We start from the raw sequence: 23,474 nt of genomic DNA, 5'->3' as shown, positions 1-23,474 counted from the left end.
CAGTCCTCTTCTGGCTGTGCCGGGTAGAGAGGAACCAGGCTATGAGGGGTGGCCAGTCCTCTTCTGGCTGTGCCGGGTAGAGATTATAACAGAACATGGCCAAGATGTTCAAATGTTCATAAATGACCAGCAGGGTCAAATAATAATAATCACAGTGGTTGTCGAGGGTGCAACAAGTCAGACACCTCAGGAGTAAATGTCAGTTATCCTTCTCCTGAAAGCGTGGTCCCTCTCCAAAGCCTTTTATATTGGCCAGGGTGTCGACATCTACATTCATCTCAGTGGACTGGTTACGACCTGAACTCTCCTTATAACCATCATCTAAATCAGGATTACAATGCTGCATCCCTCCTAACAGATCACTCTATTTCCTGTGACCTCACAACCAGTCTCAGTAGTCAGTCCACTGGTGAGGAGAGAGTCTGATGAACATTGTGTTCCTCTTGAGTTCAAAGACGACCAGTCTGAGTAGAGTCTGATGAACATTGTGTTCCTCTTGAGTTCAAAGACGACCAGTCTGAGTAGAGTCTGTTGAACATTGTGTTCCTGTTCTGGTAAAATTTCAGGTCAGTCCGTCCGTGGAATGGAGTTGAAAAACAACCAGTCTGACAGGAAATCAACAAGGCTGAAGGTGTAACAGTGGTGTCCAACATCCTCAGGGCAGGTCCACATGTTGAGGAAGGAGTCAGACTTCATGTCCCTCTAGTTTGGCAAATAGAGGATCTGTGAATAAAATGAAGAGAGAAATGATGCAATCAACTTTCTGGAGGTGGTTAAATATTATATATATATTTATTTTTACCTTTATTTAACTAGGCAAGTCAGTTAAGAACAAATTCTTATTTTCAATGACGGCCTACCGGGGAACAGTGGGTTAACTGCCTTGTTCAGGGGACAGAACGACAGATTTTGTACCTTGTCAGCTCGGGGATTTGAACTTGCAACCTTTCGGTTACTAGTCCAACACTCTAACCACTAGGCTACACTGTGTGATTAGTGCCAGTGTTAATCACAATGTTTAGTGCCAGTGTTAATCACAGTGTTTAGTGCCAGTGTTAATCAGTGTTAATCACAGTGTTGAGTTCCAGTGTAAATCACAGTGTTTAGTGCCAGTGTTAATCACATTGTTAATCATAGTGTTTAGCGCCAGTGTTAATCACAGTGTTAATCAGTGTTAATCACAGTGTTTAGTGCCAGTGTTAATCACAGTGTTAATCACAGTGTTATCACAGTGTTTAGTGCCAGTGTTAATCAGTGTTAATCACAGTGTTAATCAGTGTTAATCACAGTGTTTAGTGCCAGTGTTAATCACAGTGTTAATCAGTGTTAATCACAGTGTTAATCAGTGTTAATCACAGTGTTTAGTTCCAGTGTAAATCACAGTGTTGAGTTCCAGTGTAAATCAGTGTTTAGTGCCAGTGTTAATCACAGTGTTAATCATAGTGTTTAGTGCCAGTGTTAATCACAGTGTTAATCAGTGTTAATCACAGTGTTTAGTTCCAGTGTTAATCACAGTGTTTAGTGCCAGAGTTAATCATAGTGTTTAGTGCCAGTGTTAATCACAGTGTTAATCACAGTGTTATCACAGTGTTTAATGCCAGTGTTAATCACAGTGTTAATCAGTGTTAATCACAGTGTTTAGTGCCAGTGTTAATCAGTGTTAATCACAGTGTTTAGTGCCAGTGTTAATCACAGTGTTTAGTGCCAGTGTTAATCACAGTGTTTAGTGCCAGTGTTAATCACAGTGTTTAGTGCCAGTGTTAATCACAGTGTTTAATGCCAGTGTTAATCACAGTGTTTAGTGCCAGTGTTTAGTGCCAGTGTTAATCACAGTGTTAATCACAGTGTTTAGTTCCAGTGTTAATCACAGTGATGTCCACTCCACATTCAGTATAATAATTGGATAACGTTGACATCCCCAATAAGCTATTCTTCTAAGCCACAATGTTTGCGTTGAGGAAGGCAGCCCAATTCTGATAAATGTTCCAATGTTCCATTAATTTACATTTTGACCAATCACATCAGATCTTTTTCAAAGCTGATTTGATTGGTCAAAAGACCAATTACTGAAGAAAACAAATTCAGAATTGGGCTGCATGTTTCAAGGCAGCAAAATTTTACAAAAAAAATGCAGATTCTTAAATATAATATTTAGGGATTTAACAGACCTTTAGGGATTTGGGGTTTTCACTTGTGTAGAGTTTAGTCCAACATGGGGGGCTGATACGACCACGCTGCTTTAGGGATACTCTGCTGGAAACACAAACACATGTATGAAGATATCAAACCAAGCAATTAGAGCTAATTCACATTCCTTTAAGTGTTGACCTGAATGCTATTGGCACCAGTCAGATTCTATGAATTCTTAAAATGTTAATATAATTTACCCCCCCCCCCTCATAAAAAACAAATGACTTGCATACCTTTTCATCCAGAGGCTCACGTGTCACAACTAGCTACGGATTCTGATTCATACGCGGTGTCTGGAGAAGGGGAGACTTGTGCACTGAGACGAGTTGACTGAGTGAGAGGGTCACTCACAAAACAGAGGACAAAAACAGAACAACTATTCCGATCGAACTGCAGTTCCTCACAATAAAATGACAGCTCTAAGAATGTCAGAGGAAGTATCCTTTAAAAACAAAACAAAAAAATACAAAAAAATAATCTTAGTTTACGGTAGAATAACTCCCTGTTCAAAAAATGAACATATTGGTAAGAGTAAGGCAGGTCTGGATACAGTCTCTAAATCTTTCCACAAAAAAAGGAACATATTGGTAAGAGTAAGACAGGTCTGGATACAGTCTCTAAATCTTTCCACAAAAAAAGGAACATATTGGTAACAGTAAGGCAGGTCTGGATACAGTCTCTAAATCTTTCCACAAAAAAAGGAACAAAAAAAACAAAATAGCCCACTGATAAAAACAAAAAAATATGATCCATCATAGTAGGTTATTTCACTAATGCTACTACTACATACTCTTAGAAAATAAAACATCTTTGTCTTTTTATTTCTAACTAAAAAAGGATCAGAGGTTCTTCTATAGAGGCTTGTATTTGTAGTGGAGTTCGTTTCGTCAATGAATACGTCGTAAAATAGTTAAGAAAACAAAAAAAAGTCTAGCAATAATCCTGCTGTGTTCAGTCTCTACAGCAAGACCAGACATCAAGAGTTAAACAGGAAGGAAGGCCAAGGGAATCTGCACAAATCCACCATTCAAAGACTAAACCCTTAATACAAATACATTGTCTCCCTATTTTCACTTAATCCTAAAAATACTAGTGCTACTCCTTCTTGTGTACCAATTTCTGAATTGGTCCAAGAAACGCTTGCGTAGCCCTCCATTAAACATTTAGCTACAGTATATCCCTAATGAATACACATTTCCGTTAGGCTCGTTGACTGTGTTCTAGGGTGACTAATAGAGTGGAAGTCTACGGACTTCAGGGAGACCTAAAACTAACACTAGGAAACCTTTCACATTCCAAGTGTGATCCAAAGATCAATGTAGCATACAGTCATTTGAAAACACACGTTTTTAAACTGTGAAACTATTGGGATAAAGGCAGCCCAATATATGAAGGTAGAGTTAAGTCATAGAATGCCTTTGCTTTACCTATATGAAAGTCTGTGTGTATTAAGCAGGTAGGCCTACTTCAGGACAGAAAGAAAAGACTTTAAAACACAATGTCCTCCCTTCAGCTGAGACAGAAGACAACCAGCACAAATAGTCAGAGTGATGCTGAGTAGCTGGAGCTGGTTGACAATCTGGTCATTGATTTGTCATTGTAATGTGTGTATCAGTCAGTTTCTGTTTTTCCACAGTTAGGCTCCATCCTGTCCAGACTGAAACTCCATCCTGTCCAGACTAAAACTCCATCCTGTCCAGACTGATTCTGGGTGTTTCTCTCTACCACACAAGTGATCAACAAGTGTTCTTAGTTTTGGCAAAACTCTTGTTGTCTCTGCTTTCTGCAGTGATTTTAAACAGTTTTTTTGTAATTAGTCCAGAGCCATTCCCAGGTACGAGTCGTCTTCTTGAACTGAGGGACTTTATGACTTAGCCTTTTGCAGATTTTCAATAGCCCCCTGATCTGTATCCAGCAAGGATTTGTTAGCATTTCTTCTCAGAACCAGTCTCGACTACAAAGCATTTTGAACCTTCGGTAAGAATCCACCTCGTGTTGCACTTCATCACATATAACAATATCAATCTTTTTCTCATTTTTTTTTTCAGGCAAATGAGAAACTGGCGTTTCACAGCGAGCAGATCAGACTTTTGCTCCCATCTTGTATCTTCCCCCCCTGAGATCTCAGTCAGGAAGTAAAGTAAAGTAAAGTTTTCCCTGGCAGATCCATCTCATCTCAATGAGGTTCTACTTGTCTGACAACTTTCTTTTCCTTCTTGGCTATAAACATGTATTTATCCTCATTAAATCCCTTTTTCCCCCTGGTTACTTCTGTCAAGTCTATGGTATTTTGTCTCGAGTGATTCTGCATTGGACCGTCTGGTTATATCTGTGAAGTTGGCTCGGTTTTACTTCCGAAAGGACCACTTTCTGCAGCTGGTAGTGGTGCCTGTGGAAGGCTGAACACATTTCCAGGCAGAATATTACTGGGTGTTGATTCATGCCATGATCCATCTTCGATCAAATGCTCTTCAGATGTTCTGACGGTATCTTGGTCTTTGCAGAAATAAACCCGTTTGACCTCAGAGTGAAGATCTGACTCCTCCTCCTCCTCCTCCTTTATGCAGATCTCAGCAGGTCCATTATCCCGGTCAAGCATCGCTGCTTCATCAGTGGAGACTGTTTCAGCTGTCTCCACAGAGATAGTGTCTTTACCATGATGAGGATAAACCAGCCTTGCGTTTTGTTCCATATTTTTATCTGAAAGCACATTTGTTTTTGCTTGGCTTTTAATCACACTTGGTATTATGAACACCTCTTTTGAGATTTCTCTTTTTCTCATGAGCTCAGATTTGTGTTTCTGAACCATTCGTTTCACTTTACAGCAAATATGCAGTGGAAATAGATTACGTCTCTGATTTTGCAAACTAAGATCAAAATTGTATTTTAGAATATCAACGAGAATGTACCCACTTTTTTTTTTTTGACGATTGGATTTTATCCCTGCATATTTATGCACCTCAAATATTACACCGTTTGTCAGTAAATTCAATTCCAGTTTCTTTTTAGATGGTTTGGATGTGACATCAAGGTCCAGACCTATTTCCTCACAGAGTGGGTAGCACGCTTTGGCTTTCACCATATTTTTGGTGTGAGACGTCACATTTGATTGGTCCAAGTTGGTAACGACAATTTGCTTTGTTTCGTCAGTACAAAGTGCCAGGTCAGTCTCATCAGAGATTCTCTCTATTTTGACAAGACGAGGTTCTATTTGTACTACTTCAGAGAAATGGCCTCCCTCGGTCTCCTTGGTTACTAACATGTCTTTCTTCTTGCTCATTAAATTCAATCTCCTCCTTTTTGATACTTCATTCATTTGGTATTTTGGCTCAAGTGATGCTGTAGTGACCTTCTGGTTAGTGGACATCTCCGCAGGGTTCTTTCGTTTACGTGACTTCTTTAAGAAAGCTTCATTTTCAAGTTCCAATCTCCATATACCGTGTTTACCCGTCTTTCGCTGTAAAACTGCTTTTAACCTTCCCATAATATCTTCGGCCAGCTCAGTTTTCCCACTTTTTAAATCCAAATCAAAATTATGCTCGAGAACCTCACACACAACCTGCTTCCAATTTCCACACACTTGTGAGGCAAAATCAGCCAATTCAAACATTACATCTCTGGTCAATAGATGCAAGTCAAGTTTCTTATTTTTCCCATATTTTGATTTCACAACAAGGTCAAGTCCTTTTCCCTTGCAGATTGGGTAGAGTTCCCTCAATGCTTCTTCTACAGTGGGCATCATGAAGGATTGATCCATTGTTATATCTGTCTGAGTTGGGAAGGTTTCCGCCTGGACATGTTGAGGACGGACGATGCCCATATAAGGCCTTGTGCAGGTATCATTACGTCCATTTTCAGGGCCAAGGATTGCCGTCTCATCAGCACACTGTGTCACATCTGTCTCAGTGGAGAAGCTCTCAGTCGTCACATGCAGAGGAGAGATCAGGCCCACAACAGGCTCCTCCTTTATGCAAACGTCAAAAGGTGTAGGATTTGACAAGCTGTTTTGCAAATACAACTGTGCCCATTTAAGGGAGTATTCCAAAACTGTAACTGTCTTTGGATCAGGAAGGTCAAAGACTTCTGTTAACCACTCAGGTGTTCTCTTAGAACGAATCTTCAGCATTTCTTTTAATTTATTTTCTACCCTGTTAGAAAAGTCATATTGTTGTTCATTTTGTACACCAAGAACAAAGTTGTAATCTAGAATATCAAAGATAACATGAGGGCGAGATCTATTAATGTTTCTAGCATATTCTGACACCTCAAGCATTACACCAACTGTCAGTAAATGCAAATTCAGTTTCTGTTTCGCTCCAGATCCAACATTGAAATCTACACCGATCTCCTTGCACTTGACGTATGGATCTTTCCAATATCTCCCAAACTTTCTTAGGTTGGGTCTTGAGTAACTGCCACGACACTGACGTATCCATTTATCCTCTAACGTTTTCTGGCATTGTAGTCTTGGACTTAAATTGGCATTGTAGTCTTCCTCTTCATCAGAGGGAAAGTTCAATGGCTCACAATATTCTGGAAGAATAGGTCTAGTAGATACAGCTAAATGACAGTCGCTTTCTGTAGCAGGTGAGGTTAGCACAGAATGAATGGCAGTACTAGGGCTTGGGATATTAACATTGTCAGAGGGCAATTTATTATTGGTCTGTGTTTGGCTAGAAACCTGTGAAGTTGGGTTGATTTGAGCTTCAAAATAACCACTGAAAGTGGATGCATGTCCTGTCAGAATATCACTGGACGGCGCTAAATGCCATGACTGTTCTTTGATTGAATTCCCTTCAGATGTGCCGATGGCATCTTGATCTTTACAGAAATAAACCAGTTTGACAGCCCTGTTCTCCCCATCACTTGCTCCGGTCATTTCAGGAAAAATACGTAAAATCTGCCTGTGGCTTGTTGTTTGGGGACTGATGGGAGGTACATGTGAATGCTCTTTCAGTAAACCCACATGGTAACCTGTTTCTGTGTTTTCTGACAATGTTGAATTTGGGTAATCTATCCAGGCATTAATCGAATCAGACCAAATTACTGTATGGGATATCTCCCTCTCATCTTCCTCTAGTTTAACGTCAACATCCATTTTGCACCAATGTCTCTACAAAGACAAAGTAATCAAAAACACCCCGATGACATTCCTCTCCACATGAACTAGACAGATAATGTAATTTCCACTATATAAATTACCTAGCCAAATGCCTACATCGTATTTGGAGATGTAGCTATCTAACCATGAGAAACTCTTCGATACAGCGCCACTTCGATACAGTTACGACCGGAAGTTACTTTTTCGTAGCAGATTAGTACAAAGTATTACGCAACGGGTTATGAGAATCAATGTAGCAGGTTAGGACAATTTGGTTACGGTTATGAAAAATAATTAGGGATGGCAAAACTGCCCTCCTAACCTGCTATTAAAATAATTTAGGGTCGTAGCTCTTACCGAAATGGCGAGTAAAAGAACTAGGTTAGTTGTCCGTAACCTGCTAACTAACGCTTTACCTTTACAGGTGATGGGTAACTGCAAATCCCTTGGCCTTCATTCTATTTAGATAAATGTTGAACAATATTTCCAAAAACGTCGTATACTAGCTAGTACACTGAAAACGGAGCAGTACGCACCGGAGTGGAATATTTTACGGAAGCGTTTTGAAGTCGACGTCTGAGGGTTGTGGCTCCAGGAAGTACAGGCGGAAGTGATGTCATTTTCCTTATTCTTTCGCCATGCGATTCGCTCTTGGCTAGAAAGGAGTACAGCTATGGACAGAAGTTGATATTTATATTTATTTTATCAAACAAATTGAAGTACTTGTTTCTCTCCAAATGGGTATAGAATACAACCTTTTAGTTTCAAGTAAGTGCTTTTTACACGATTAGAATGCACGTTCACGTCATTGTGTGTGCTGGTACAGGCTGCTGCACCTACAATTGAGTGAATTATAATATGAACAAGCAGCGTTGACATTGACATTAAATCACTCTGCAGACACTCTTATCCAGAGCGATATACAGGAACAATTAGGATTAAGTGCCTTGCTCAAATGTACCTTGGCAGATGTGTTACCTAGTCGGCTAGGGGATTCGGTTACTGGCCCAACGCTCTTAACCTCTAAGCTACCTGCATTACCAAGGGGTTCACAAGGGGTTCACATTTTTCCAAATAGGGTCCCCTGCATTTTCTAGTATCAATTTGGGGTCATTTGCAGAAAAAGTTTAGGGACCCCTGACATAGCAGGAAGGCCGATTACCGACCAGACACGCAGGGCATTAGCCTGGTGGCCACTACTTTTTATGTCAAGTGCATTTCACCATGTCTCAGACTTTACAGAACAAATTATTTGTAAAAAATTATTGAATTATAATAATGAATAAATAAAAACAAGACACAACAAAGGTCATAGAATAGAGTTCAAAGATGACCAGTCTGACAGGAAATCAAATGGCATGTGTTGAATACAACAGGTGTAGTAGACCTGACAGTGAAATGCTGAATACAAAAGGTGTAGTAGACCTTACAGTGAAATGCTGAATACAACAGGTGTAGTAGACCTCACAGTGAAATGCTGAATACAACAGGTGTAGTAGACCTTACAGTGAAATGCTGAATACAACAGGTGTAGTAGACCTTACAGTGAAATGCTGAATACAACAGGTGTAGTAGACCTTACAGTGAAATGCTGAATACAACAGGTGTAGTAGACCTTACAGTGAAATGCTGAATACAACAGGTGTAGTAGACCTCACAGTGAAATGCTGAATACAACAGGTGTAGTAGACCTTACAGTGAAATGCTGAATACAACAGGTGTAGTAGACCTTACAGTGAAATGCTGACTACAACAGGTGTAGTAGACCTTACAGTGAAATGCTGAATACAACAGGTGTAGTAGACCTCACAGTGAAATGCTGAATACAACAGGTGTACTAGACCTTACAGTGAAATGCTGAATACAACAAGTGTAGTAGACCTCACAGTGAAATGCTGAATACAACAGGTGTAGTAGACCTTACAGTGAAATGCTGAATACAACAGGTGTAGTAGACCTTACAGTGAAATGCTGAATACAACAGGTGTAGTAGACCTTACAGTGAAATGCTGAATACAACAGGTGTAGTAGACCTCACAGTGAAACACTTATTTTAGTAAAAAATTAGTGTTAAAGTTAAAAAAAATAAAAAATAAAAAGTAATAGCAGCAGTAAAATAACAATAGCGAGACTATATACAGGGGGTACCGGTACAGAGTCAATGTGGAGGCTATATACAGGGGGTACCGGTACAGAGTCAATGTGGAGGCTATACACAGGGGGTACTGGTACAGAGTCAATGTGGAGGCTATACACAGGGGGTACCGGTACAGAGTCAATGTGGAGGCTATATACAGGGGGTACTGGTACAGAGTCAATGTGGAGACTATATACAGGGGGTACTGGTACAGAGTCAATGTGGAGGCTATACACAGGGGGTACCGGTACAGAGTCAATGTGGAGGCTATATACAGGGGGTACCGGTGCAGAATCAATGTGGAGGCTATATACAGGGGGTACCGGTACAGAGTCAATGTGGAGGCTATACACAGGGGGTACCGGTATAGAGTCAATGTGGAGGCTATATACAGGGGGTACCGGTATAGAGTCAATGTGGAGGCTATACACAGGGGGTACCGGTACAGAGTCAATGTGGAGACTATATACAGGGGGTACCGGTACAGAGTCAATGTGGAGGCTATATACAGGGGGTACCGGTACAGAGTCAATGTGGAGGCTATATACAGGGGGTACCGGTACAGAGTCAATGTGGAGGCTATATACAGGGGGTACCGGTACAGAGTCAATGTGGAGGCTATACACAGGGGGTACCGGTGCAGAGTCAATGTGGAGGCTATACACAGGGGGTACTGGTACAGAGTCAATGTGGAGGCTATACACAGGGGGTACCGGTGCAGAGTCAATGTGGAGGCTATACACAGGGGGTACCGGTATAGAGTCAATGTGGAGGCTATACACAGGGGGTACCGGTACAGAGTCAATGTGGAGGCTATACACAGGGGATACCGGTACAGAGTCAATGTGGAGACTATATACAGGGGATACCGGTACAGAGTCAATGTGGAAGCTATATACAGGGGGTACTGGTACAGAGTCAATGTGGAGGCTATACACAGGGGATACCGGTACAGAGTCAATGTGGAGGCTATATACAGGGGGTACTGGTACAGAGTCAATGTGGAGGCTATACACAGGGGATACCGGTACAGAGTCAATGTGGAGACTATATACAGGGGATACCGGTACAGAGTCAATGTGGAGGCTATATACAGGGGATACCGGTACAGAATCAATGTGGAGGCTATATACAGGGGGTACCGGTACAGAGTCAATGTGGAGGCTATATACAGGGGGTACCGGTACAGAGTCAATGTGGAGGCTATATACAGGGGGTACTGGTATAGAGTCAATGTGGAGGCTATACACAGGGGATACCGGTACAGAGTCAATGTGGAGGCTATACACAGGGGATACCGGTACAGAGTCAATGTGGAGACTATATACAGGGGATACCGGTACAGAGTCAATGTGGAGGCTATATACAGGGGGTACTGGTACAGAGTCAATGTGGAGGCTATATACAGGGGGTACTGGTACAGAGTCAATGTGGAGGCTATATACAGGGGGTACTGGTACAGAGTCAATGTGGAGGCTATATACAGGGGGTACTGGTACAGAGTCAATGTGGAGGCTATATACAGGGGGTACTGGTACAGAGTCAATGTGGAGGCTATACACAGGGGATACCGGTACAGAGTCAATGTGGAGACTATATACAGGGGATACCGGTACAGAGTCAATGTGGAGGCTATATACAGGGGGTACTGGTACAGAGTCAATGTGGAGGCTATATACAGGGGGTACTGGTACAGAGTCAATGTGGAGGCTATACACAGGGGATACCGGTACAGAGTCAATGTGGAGACTATATACAGGGGATACCGGTACAGAGTCAATGTGGAGGCTATATACAGGGGATACCGGTACAGAATCAATGTGGAGGCTATATACAGGGGGTACCGGTACAGAGTCAATGTGGAGGCTATATACAGGGGGTACCGGTGCAGAATCAATGTGGAGGCTATATACAGGGGGTACCGGTACAGAGTCAATGTGGAGGCTATACACAGGGGGTACCGGTACAGAGTCAATGTGGAGGCTATATACAGGGGGTACCGGTGCAGCGTCAATGTGGAGGCTATATACAGGGGGTACCGGTGCAGCGTCAATGTGGAGGCTATATACAGGGGGTACCGGTGCAGAGTCAATGTGGAGGCTATATACAGGGGGTACCGGTGCAGAGTCAATGTGGAGGCTATTTACAGGGGGTACCGGTACCGGCTCAGGACCTCAGACTTGGGAGAAGGTTCACCATCCAACAGGACAACGACCCTAAGCAACACAGACAAGACAACACAAGAGTGGCCACCAATGGTGTTATTTTCCACCATAATTTGCAAATAAAATTCATTAAAAATCCTACAATGTGATTTTCTGGATTTTTCTTTTCTCATTTTGTCTGTCATAGTTGAAGTGTTCCTATGATGAAAATTACAGGCCTCTCATCTTTTTAAGTGGGAGAACTTGCACAATACAGTTCTCTGGTTAGACCCATAAATGTTTGTCGTGCACGAGCACACACGCTAGGGGTCTTCATGGGTCTAAGAAAGTTGGACCTGTTACGAAACAGACCTGGGGCTTTCCCACGCGGACCAGATATGTTTAAAATATAGGAGACCTGTTCCGAACGGACCTGGGGCTTTCCCACGCGGACCAGATATGTTTAAAATATAGGAGACCTGTTCCGAACGGACCTGGGGCTTTCCCACGCAGACCAGATATGTTTAAAATATAGGAGACCTGTTCCGAACGGACCTGGGGCTTTCCCACGCGGACCAGATATGTTTAAAATATAGGAGACCTGTTCCGAACGGACCTGGGGCTTTCCCACGCGGACCAGATATGTTTAAAATATAGGAGACCTGTTCCGAACGGACCTGGGGCTTTCCCACGCGGACCAGATATGTTTAAAATATAGGAGACCTGTTCCGAACGGACCTGGGGCTTTCCCACGCGGACCAGATATGTTTAAAATATAGGAGACCTGTTCCGAACGGACCTGGGGCTTTCCCACGCGGACCAGATATGTTTAAAATATAGGAGACCTGTTCCGAACGGACCTGGGGCTTTCCCACGCGGACCAGATATGTTTAAAATATAGGAGACCTGTTCCGAACGGACCTGGGGCTTTCCCACGCGGAACAGATATGTTTAAAATATAGGAGACCTGTTCCGAACGGACCTGGGGCTTTCCCACGCGGACCAGATATGTTTAAAATATAGGAGACCTGTTCCGAACGGACCTGAGGACAACTTTTTTTTTAAAGCTACTTCCTTAACCGGAGATAATAAAGGGCGCGAGAGAGAGGTTCTAGCAGGCCCCTTTGACGGCATCAAACGAGGAGAAGCTAGTTAAGCTAGATAACGTTAGCTAGTTAGGCTAATTAAGGCTGCAGAGCATGCGCTTTCAAATCCTACAGATAACAATCACTCCATTCAGAATATCAAGTAGCACTTGGTCGTTGTAGCCTAACTTTTAATGACATCATTTTAATTCCATCTTCCATTGATTAGATATCTCCTAACTTTTAGTATGTTTATTTTACATCAACAAGGAGCGTCAGGAACACATCTACAGTGGCTTCAGAAAGGATTCAGACCCCTTGATTTTGTTACGTTACAGCCTAATTCTAAAATGGATTCAATAGTATTTTTCCATCATCAATCTAAACAAAATACCCCATAATGACAGAGCAAAAACACATTTTTAGAAATCTTTGCAATATCACATTTACATAAGTATGGCTGGGTTCAATTCATATTCAGCCCAACCCTGAGGGACCAACACACACCATGGCTGGGTTCAATTCAAATTCAGCCCAACCCTGAGGGACCTACACACACACCATGGCTGGGTTCAATTCAAATTCAGCCCAACCCTGAGGGACCTACACACACACCATGGCTGGGTTCAATTCAAATTCAGCCCAACCCTGAGGGACCTACACACACCATGGCTGGGTTCAATTCAAATTCAGCTCAACCCTGAGGGACCTACACACACCATGGCTGGGTTCAATTCAAATTCAGCCCAACCCTGAGGGACCTACACACACCATGGCTGGGTTCAATTCCAATTCAGCCCAACCCCTGAGGGACCTACACACACCATGGCTGGGTTTCATTGATCATAAACAAGAGCCTCTAATGCCCTGCACTAATGACTGTCCAGTGTAGCAGGCCTGTAAAACACACTTCACAACGGGGAATCTCCATTGAACATCATTTTTTTTAGGATTTATCTACATCTGAGAAACTGGCCCTAGGAGATCTCATTTGATTTAAACCGGAGAACCTGTTGCCAGACTAGAATTAACATAAAACTCAAACGATCGTGGTGTAACAAAGCAAAGTGACAAAACATACCCACTGATAGGCTAGATGAAATGTTTAAAGAGCCAATCACATAGGGTTTCCACTCTTAAGATGCACAAAAAAACTTTAATGAAGGGAATGTCATACATTATTTAATACAATCAGGGATTTCTTTTACATACAGCCGCGGCTTTTGTGGAGCGATGGGTAACGATGCTTCGAGGGGTGACTGTTGTTGATGTGTGCAGAGGGTCCCTGGTTCGCGCCCCGGTATGGGCGAGGGGACAGTGTAAAGTTATGTTACATTGGTGCCTTGGAGGTAAGGGCTGGGGGTTGTTTCTGGACAAGGCCTTGTTATCAAATCAAATTTATTTATATAGCCCTTCGTACATCAGCTCATATCTCTTTCAGAAACCCAGCCTGTACAGAAACCCAGCCTAAAACCCCAAACAGCAAGCAATGTAGGTGTAGAAGCACGGTGGCTAGGAAAAACTCCCTAGAAAGGCCAGAACCTAGGAAGAAACCTAGAGAGGAACCAGGCTATGAGGGGTGGCCAGTCCTCTTCTGGCTGTGCAGGTAGAGAGGAACCAGGCTATGAGGGGTGGCCAGTCCTCTTCTGGCTGTGCCGGGTAGAGAGGAACCAGGCTATGAGGGGTGGCCAGTCCTCTTCTGGCTGTGCTGGATAGAGAGGAACCAGGCTATGAGGGGTGGCCAGTCCTCTTCTGGCTGTGCTGGATAGAGAGGAACCAGGCTATGAGGGGTGGCCAGTCCTCTTCTGGCTGTGCCGGGTAGAGATTATAACAGAACATGGCCAAGATGTTCAAATGTTCATAAATGACCAGCAGGGTCAAATAATAATAATCACAGTGGTTGTCGAGGGTGCAACAAGTCAGACACCTCAGGAGTAAATGTCAGTTATCCTTCTCCTGAAAGCGTGGTCCCTCTCCAAAGCCTTTTATATTGGCCAGGGTGTCGACATCTACATTCATCTCAGTGGACTGGTTACGACCTGAACTCTCCTTATAACCATCATCTAAATCAGGATTACAATGTTGCATCCCTCCTAACAGATCACTCTATTTCCTGTGACCTCACAACCAGTCTCAGTAGTCAGTCCACTGGTGAGGAGAGAGTCTGATGAACATTGTGTTCCTCTTGAGTTCAAAGACGACCAGTCTGAGTAGAGTCTGATGAACATTGTGTTCCTCTTGAGTTCAAAGACGACCAGTCTGAGTAGAGTCTGTTGAACATTGTGTTCCTGTTCTGGTAAAAGTTCAGGTCAGTCCGTCCATGGAATGGAGTTGAAAAACAACCAGTCTGACAGGAAATCAACAAGGCTGAAGGTGTAACAGTGGTGTCCAACATCCTCAGGGCAGGTCCACATGTTGAGGAAGGAGTCAGACTTCATGTCCCTCTAGTTTGGCAAATAGAGGATCTGTGAATAAAATGAAGAGAGAAATAATGCAATCAACTTTCCGGAGGTGATTAAATATTATATATATATATATTTATTTGTACCTTTATTTAACTAGGCAAGTCATTTAAGAACAAATTCTTATTTTCAATGACGATCTACCGGGGAACAGTGGGTTAACTGCCTTGTTCAGGGGGCAGAACGACAGATTTTTACCTTGTCAACTCGGGGATTTGAACTTGCAACCTTTCGGTTACTAGTCTAACACACTAACCACTAGGCTACACTGCGTGATTAATTCCAGTGTTAATCACAGTGTTTAGTGCCAGTGTTAATCACAGTGTTTAGTTCCAGTGTTAATCACAGTGTTTAGTTCCAGTGTTAATCACAGTGTTTAGTGCCAGTGTTAATCACAGTGTTTAGTGCCAGTGTTAATCACAGTATTTAGTGCCAGTGTTAATCACAGTGTTTAGTGCCAGTGTTAATCACAGTGTTTAGTGCCAGTGTTAATCACAGTGTTTAGTGCCAGTGTTAATCACAGTGTTTAGTTCCAGTGTTAATCACAGTGTTTAGTTCCAGTGTTAATCACAGTGTTTAGTTCCAGTGTTAATCACAGTGTTTAGTTCCAGTGTTAATCACAGTGTTTAGTGCCAGTGTTAATCACAGTGTTAAGTGCCAGTGTTAATCACAGTGTTTAGTGCCAGTGTTAATCACAGTGTTTAGTGCCAGTGTTAATCACAGTGTTTAGTGCCAGTGTTAATCACAGTGTTTAATGCCAGTGTTAATCACAGTGATGTGATACAGTATAATAATTGGATAACGTTGACATCCCAATAAGCTATTCTTCTAAGCCACAATGTTTACGTTGAGGCAGGCAGCCCAATTCTGATAAATGTTCCATTAATTTACATTTTGACCAATCACATCAGATCTTTTTCAAAGCTGATTTGATTGGTCAAAAGACCAATTACTGGAGAAAACAAATTCAGAATTGGTCTGCCTGTCAGCAAAATTGTACAAAAAATTTTGATTCTTAAAAATAATATTTAGGGATTTAACAGACCTTTAGGGATTTGGGGTTTTCACTTGTGTAGAGTTTAGTCCAACATGGGGGGCTGATACGACCACGCTGCTTTAGGGATACTCTGCTGGAAACACAAACACATGTATGAAGATATCAGACCAAGCAATTACAGCTAATTCACCTTCCTTTAAGTGTTGACCTGAATGCTATTGGCACCAGTCAGATTCTATGAATTCTTAAAATGTTAATATAATTTACCCCCCCCCCCCCCCCCCCCCCCTCATAAAAAACAAATGACTTGCATACCTTTTCATCCAGAGGCTCACGTGTCACAACTAGCTACGGATTCTGATTCATACGCGGTGTCTGGAGAAGGGGAGACTTGTGCACTGAGACGAGTTGACTGAGTGAGAGGGTCACTCACAAAACAGAGGACAAAAACAGAACAACTATTCCGATCGAACTGCAGTTCCTCACAATAAAATGACAGCTCTAAGAATGTCAGAGGAAGTATCCTTTAAAAACAAAACGAAAAAATACATAAAAATAATCTTAGTTTACGGTAGAATAACTCCCTGTTCAAAAAAGGAACATATTGGTAACAGTAAGGCAGGTCTGGATACAGTCTCTAAATCTTTCCACAAAAAAAGGAACATATTGGTAAGAGTAAGGCAGGTCTGGATACAGTCTCTAAATCTTTCCACAAAAAAAAGGAACAAAAAAAACAAAATAGCCCACTGATAAAAAATTTAAAAAATGATCCATCATAGTAGGTTATTTCACTAATGCTACATACTCTTAGAAAATAAAACATCTTTGTCTTTTTATTCCTAACTAAAAAAGGATCAGAGGTTCTTCTATAGAGGCTTGTATTTGTAGTGGAGTTCGTTTCGTCAATGAATACGTCGTAAAATAGTTAAGAAAACAAAAAAAAGTCTAGCAATAATCCTGCTGTGTTCAGTCTCTACAGCAAGACCAGACATCAAGAGTTAAACAGGAAGGAAGGCCAAGGGAATCTGCACAAATCCACCATTCAAAGACTAAACCCTTAATACAAATACATTGTCTCCCTATTTTCACCTAATCCTAAAAAGACTAGTGCTACTCCTTCTTGTGTACCAATTTCTGAATTGGTCCAAGAAACGCTAGCGTAGCCCTCCATTAAACATTTAGCTACAGTATATCCCTAATGAATACACATCTCCGTTAGGCTCGATGACTGTGTTCTAGGGTGACTAATAGAGTGGAAGTCTACGGACTTCAGGGAGACCTAAAACTAACACTAGGAAACCTTTCACATTCCAAGTGTGATCCAAAGATCAATGTAGCATACAGTCATTTGAAAACACACGTTTTTAAACTGTGAAACTATTGGGATAAAGGCAGCCCAATATATGAAGGTAGAGTTAAGTCATAGCATGACTTTGCTTTACCTATATGAAAGTCTGTGTGTATTAAGCAGGTAGGCCTACTTCAGGACAGAAAGAAAAGACTTTAAAACACAATGTCCTCCCTTCAGCTGAGACAGAAGCCAACCAGCACAAATAGTCAGAGTGATGCTGAGTAGCTGGAGCTGGTTGACAATCTGGTCATTGATTTGTCATTGTAATGTGTGTATCAGTCAGTTTCTGTTTTTCCACAGTTAGGCTCCATCCTGTCCAGACTGAAGCTCCATCCTGTCCAGACTGAAGCTCCATCCTGTCCAGACTGAAGCTCCATCCTGTCCAGACTGAAGCTCCATCCTGTCCAGACTGAAGCTCCATCCTGTCCAGACTAAAACTCCATCCTGTCCAGACTGATTCTGGGTGTTTCTCTCTACCACACAAGTGATCAACAGCCCTTCTTCCTTTTGGCAAAACTCTTGTTGTCTCTGCTTTCTGCAGTGATTTTAAACAGTTTTTTTGTAATTAGTCCAGAGCCATTCCCAGGTACGAGTCGTCTTCTTGAACTGAGGGACTTTATGACTTAGCCTTTTGCAGATTTTCAATAGCCCCCTGATCTGTATCCAGCAAGGATTTGTTAGCATTTCTTCTCAGAACCAGTCTCGACTACAAAGCATTCTGAAACGTCGGTAAGAATCCACCTCGTGCTGCATTTCATCACATATAACAATATCAATCTTTTTCTCATTTTTTTTTTCAGGCAAATGAGAAACTGGCGTTTCACAGCGAGCAGATCAGACTTTTCTTTCCATCTTGTATCTCCCCCCCCCCTGAGATCTCAGTCAGGAAGTAAAGGAATTGCTTTTCTTTTCCCTGGCAGATCCATCTCATCTCAATGAGGTTCTACTTGTCTGACAACTTTCTTTTCCTGTATAGGCTATAAACATGTATTTATCCTCATTAAATCCCTTTTTTCCCCTGGTTACTTCTGTCAAGTCTATGGTATTTTGTCTCGAGTGATTCTGCATTGGACCATCTGGTTATATCTGTGAAGTTGGCTCGGTTTTACTTCCGAAAGGACCACTTTCTGCAGCTGGTAGTGGTGCCTGTGGAAGGCTGAACACATTTCCAGGCAGGATATTACTGGGTGTTGATTCATGCCATGATCCATCTTCGATCAAATGCTCTTCAGATGTTCTGACGGTATCTTGGTCTTTGCAGAAATAAACCAGTTTGACCTCAGAGTGAAGATCTGACTCCTCCTCCTCCTCCTCCTTTATGCAGATCTCAGCAGGTCCATTATCCCGGTCAAGCATCGCTGCTTCATCAGTGGAGACTGTTTCAGCTGTCTCCACAGAGATAGTGTCTTTACCATGATGAGGATAAACCAGCCTTGCGTTTTTTTCCATATTTTTTTCAGGAAAATAATCTGAAAGCACATTTGTTTTTGCTTGGCTTTTAAGCACACTCGGTATTGTGAACACCTCTTTTGAGATTTCTCTTTTTCTCACGAGCTCAGATTTGTGTTTCTGAACCAATCGTTTCACTTTACAGCAAATATGCAGTGGAAATAGTCTCTGATTTTGCAAACTAAGATCAAAATTGTATTTTAGAATATCAATGAGAATGCACCCACTTCTTTTTTGACGATAGGATTTTATCCCTGCATATTTATGCACCTCAAATATTACACCGTTTGTCAGTAAATTAAATTCCAGTTTCTGTTTAGATGGTTTGGATGTGACATCAAGGTCCAGACCTATTTCCTCACAGAGTGGGTAGCACGCTTTGGCTTTCACCATATTTTTGGTGTGAGACGTCACATTTGATTGGTCCAAGTTGGTAACGACAATTTGCTTTGTTTCGTCAGTACAAAGTGCAAGGTCAGTCTCATCAGAGATTCTCTCTATTTTGACAAGACGAGGTTCTATTTGTACTACTTCAGAGAAATGGCCTCCCTCGGTCTCCTTGGTTACTAACATGTCCATGTCTTTCTTCTTGCTCATTAAATTCAATCTCCTCCTTTTTGATACTTCTTTCATTTGGTATTTTGGCTCAAGTGATGCTGTAGTGACCTTCTGGCTAGTGGACATCTCCGCAGGGTTCTTTCGTTTGAGTGACTTCTTTAAGAAAGCTTCATTTTCAAGTCCCAATCTCCATGTACCTTTTTTACCCATCTTGCGCTGTAAAACTGCTCTTAACTTTCTCATAATATCTTTGGCCAGCTCAGTTTTCCCACTTTTTAAATCCAAATCAAAATTACGCTCGAGAACCTCACACACAACCTGCTTCCGATTTCCACACACTTGTGAGGCAAAATCAGCCAATTCAAACATTACATCTCTGGTCAATAGATGCAAGTCAAGTTTCTTATTTTTCCCATATTTTGATTTCACAACAAGGTCAAGTCCTTTTCCCTTACAGATTGGGTAGAGTTCCCTCAATGCTTCTTCTACAGTGGGCATCATGAAGGATGTTATATCTGTCTGAGTTGGGAAGGTTTCCGTCTGGACATGTTGAGGACGGACGATGCCCATATAAGGCTCATACCTTGTGCAGGTATCATTACGTCCATTTTCAGGGCCAAGGATTGCCGTCTCATCAGCACACCGTGTCACATCTGTCTCAGTGGAGAAGCTCTCAGTCGTCACATGCAGAGGAGAGATCAGGCCCACAACAGGCTCCTCCTTTATGCAAACGTCAAAAGGTGTAGGATTTGACAAGCTGTTTTGCAAATACAACTGTGCCCATTTAAAGGAGTATTTCAAAACTGTAACTGTCTTTGGATCAGGAAGGTCAAAGACTTCTGTTAACCACTCAGGTGTTCTCTTAGAATGCATCTTCAGCATTTCTTTTAATTTCTTTTCTACCCTGAATGAAAAGTCATATTATTGTTCATTTTGTACACCAAGAACAAAGTTGTAATCTAGAATATCAAAGATAACATGAGGGCGAGATCTATTAATGATTCTAGCATATTCTGACACCTCAAGCATTACACCAACTGTCAGTAAATGCAAATTCAGTTTCTGTTTCGCTCCAGATCCAACATTGAAATCTACACCGATCTCCTTGCACTTGACGTATGGATCTTTCCAATATCTCCCAAACTTTCTTAGGTTGGGTCTTGAGTAACTGCCACGACACTGACGTATCCATTTATCCTCTAACGTTTTCCGGCATTGTAGTCTTTGACTTAAATTGGCTTTGTAGTCTTCCTCTTCATCAGAGGGAAAGTTCAATGGCTCACAATATTCTGGAAGAATAGGTCTAGTAGATACAGCTAAATGACAGTCGTTTTCTGTAGCAGGTGAGGTTAGCACAGAATGAATGGCAGTACTAGAGCTTGGGATATTAACATTGTCAGAGGGCAATTTATTATTGGTCTGTGTTTGCCTAGAAACCTGTGAAGTTGGGTTGATTTGAGCTTCAAAATAACCACTGAAAGTGGATGCATGTCCTGTCAGAATATCACTGGACGGTGCTAAATGCCATGACTGTTCCTTGATTGAATTCCCTTCAGATGTGCCGATGGTATCTTGATCTTTACAGAAATAAACCAGTTTGACAGCCCTGTTCTCCCCATCACTTGCTCCGGTCATTTCAGGAAAAAGACGTAAAATCTGCCCGTGGCTTGTTGTTTGGGGACTGATGGGAGGTACATGTGTATGCTCTTTCAGTAAACCCACATGGTAACCTGTTTCTGTGTTTTCTGACAATGTTGAATTTGGGTAATCTATCCAGGCATTAATCGAATCAGACCAAATTCCTGTATGGGATATCTCCCTCTCATCTTCCTCTAGTTTAACGTCAACATCCATTTTGCACCAATGTCTCTACAAAGACAAAGTAATCAAAAACACCCCGATGACATTCCTCTCCACATGAACTAGACAGATAATGTAATTTCCACTATATAAATTACCTAGCCAAATGCCTACATCGTATTTGGAGATGTAGCTATCTAACCATGAGAAACACTCTTCGCGCCACTTCGATACAGTTACGACCGGAAGTTACTTTTTCGTAGCAGATTAGTACAAAGTATTACGCAACGGGTTATGAGAATCAATGTAGCAGGTTAGGACAATTTGGTTACGGTTATGAAAAGTAATTAGGGATGGCAAAACTGCCCTCCTAACCTGCTATTAAAATAATTTCGGGTCGTAGCTCTTATCAAAATGGCGAGTAAAATAACTAGGTTAGTTGTCCGTAACCTGCTAACTAACGCTTTACCTTTACAGGTGATGGGTAACTGCAAATCCCTTGGCCTTCATTCTATTTAGATAAATGTTGAACAATATTTCCAAAAACGTCGTATACTAGCTAGTACACTGAAAACGGAGCAGTACGCACCGGAGTGGAATATTTTACGGAAGCGTTTTGAAGTCGACGTCTGAGGGTTGTGGCTCCAGGAAGTACAGGCGGAAGTGATGTCATATTCCTTATTCTTTCGCCATGCGATTTGGTCTTGGCTAGAAAGGAGTACAGCTATGGACAGAAGTTGATATTTATATTTATTTTATCAAACAAATTGAAGTACTTGTTTCTCTCCAAATGGGTATAGAATACAACCTTTTAGTTTCAAGTAAGGGCTTTTTACACTATTAGAATGCACGTTCACGTCATTGTGTGTGCTGGTACAGGCTGCTGCACCTACAATTGAGTGAATTATGATATGAACAAGCAGCGTTGACATTGACATTTTAGTCACTCTGCAGACACTCTTATCCAGAGCGATATACAGGAACAATTAGGATTAAGTGCCTTGCTCAAATGTACCTTGGCAGATGTGTTACCTAGTCGGCTAGGGGATTCGGTTACTGGCCCAACGCTCTTAACCTCTAAGCTACCTGCATTACCAAGGGGTTCACATTTTTCCAAATAGGGTCCCCTGCATTTTCTAGTATCAATTTGGGGTCATTTGCAGAAAAAGTTTAGGGACCCCTGACATAGCAGGAAGGCCGGTTAATGACCAGACACGCAGGGCATTAGCCTGGTGGCCACTACTTTTTATGTCAAGTGCATTTCACCATGTCTCAACAGACTTTACAGACCAAATTATTTGTAAAATATTATTGAATTATAATAACGAATAAATAAAAACAAGACACAACAAAGGTCATGGAACAAAGTTCAAAGATGACCAGTCTGGCAGGAAATAAAATGGCATGTGTCGAATACAACAGGTGTAGTAGACCTCACAGTGAAATGTTGAATACAACAGGTGTAGTAGACCTCACAGTGAAATGCTGAATACAACAGGTGTAGTAGACCTTACAGTGAAATGCTGAATACAAGAGGTGTAGTAGACCTGACAGTGAAATGCTGAATACAACAGGTGTAGTAGACCTCACAGTGAAATGCTGAATACAACAGGTGTAGTAGACCTGACAGTGAAATGCTGAATACAACAGGTGCAGTAGACCTTACAGTGAAATGCTGAATACAACAGGTGTAGTAGACCTTACAGTGAAATGCTGAATACAACAGGTGTAGTAGACCTCACAGTGAAATGCTGAATACAACAGGTGTAGTAGACACCTGTTTTTTTAAATAAAAAGTAATAGCAGCAGTAAAATAACAATAGCGAGACTATATACAGGGGGTACCGGTACAGAGTCAATGTGGAGGCTATACACAGGGGGTACCGGTACAGAGTCAATGTGGAGGCTATATACAGGGGGTACTGGTATAGAGTCAATGTGGAGGCTATATACAGGGGGTACCGGTACAGAGTCAATGTGGAGACTATATACAGGGGGTACCGGTACAGAGTCAATGTGGAGGCTATATTCAGGGGGTACCGGTACAGAGTCAATGTGGAGGCTATATACAGGGGTACTGGTACAGAGTCAATGTGGAGGCTATATACAGGGGGTACCGGTACAGAGTCAATGTGGAGGCTATACACAGGGGGTACCGGTACAGAGTCAATGTGGAGGCTATATACAGGGGGTACCGGTA

The 23,474-nt window shown here is 41.9% G+C and overlaps 1 protein-coding gene across 6 annotated transcripts; it reads right to left on the bottom strand.

Annotated features, from left to right (window-relative positions):
• Nucleotides 1–129: 129 nt before the first annotated feature.
• Nucleotides 130–21,946, bottom strand: LOC118941510. Of its 6 annotated transcripts, XM_036955283.1 has the most exons (4): nucleotides 18,900–21,946; nucleotides 2,424–4,865; nucleotides 2,169–2,253; nucleotides 130–723 (listed from the first exon to the last, which is right to left on the bottom strand). In XM_036955283.1, the coding sequence occupies exons 1-2, from the start codon at nucleotides 20,354–20,356 to the stop codon at nucleotides 4,514–4,516; spliced, it is 1,809 nt and encodes a 602-aa protein (XP_036811178.1). In that variant the 5' UTR covers nucleotides 20,357–21,946; the 3' UTR covers nucleotides 130–723; nucleotides 2,169–2,253; nucleotides 2,424–4,513. The 6 variants fall into 6 exon arrangements, with proteins under 6 accessions (XP_036811178.1, XP_036811174.1, XP_036811175.1 ...); XM_036955279.1 differs by lacking the exon at nucleotides 18,900–21,946 and having other exon boundaries at nucleotides 2,424–7,910; XM_036955280.1 differs by lacking the exon at nucleotides 18,900–21,946 and having other exon boundaries at nucleotides 2,169–2,250; nucleotides 2,424–7,910.
• Between the last annotated feature and the right edge of the window lie 1,528 nt (nucleotides 21,947–23,474).

Source organism: Oncorhynchus mykiss, chromosome 19 (genome assembly GCF_013265735.2).
Source record: "Oncorhynchus mykiss isolate Arlee chromosome 19, USDA_OmykA_1.1, whole genome shotgun sequence".
NCBI lineage: Eukaryota > Metazoa > Chordata > Actinopteri > Salmoniformes > Salmonidae > Oncorhynchus > Oncorhynchus mykiss.
This window is presented reverse-complemented; position numbering and strand designations above follow the sequence as displayed.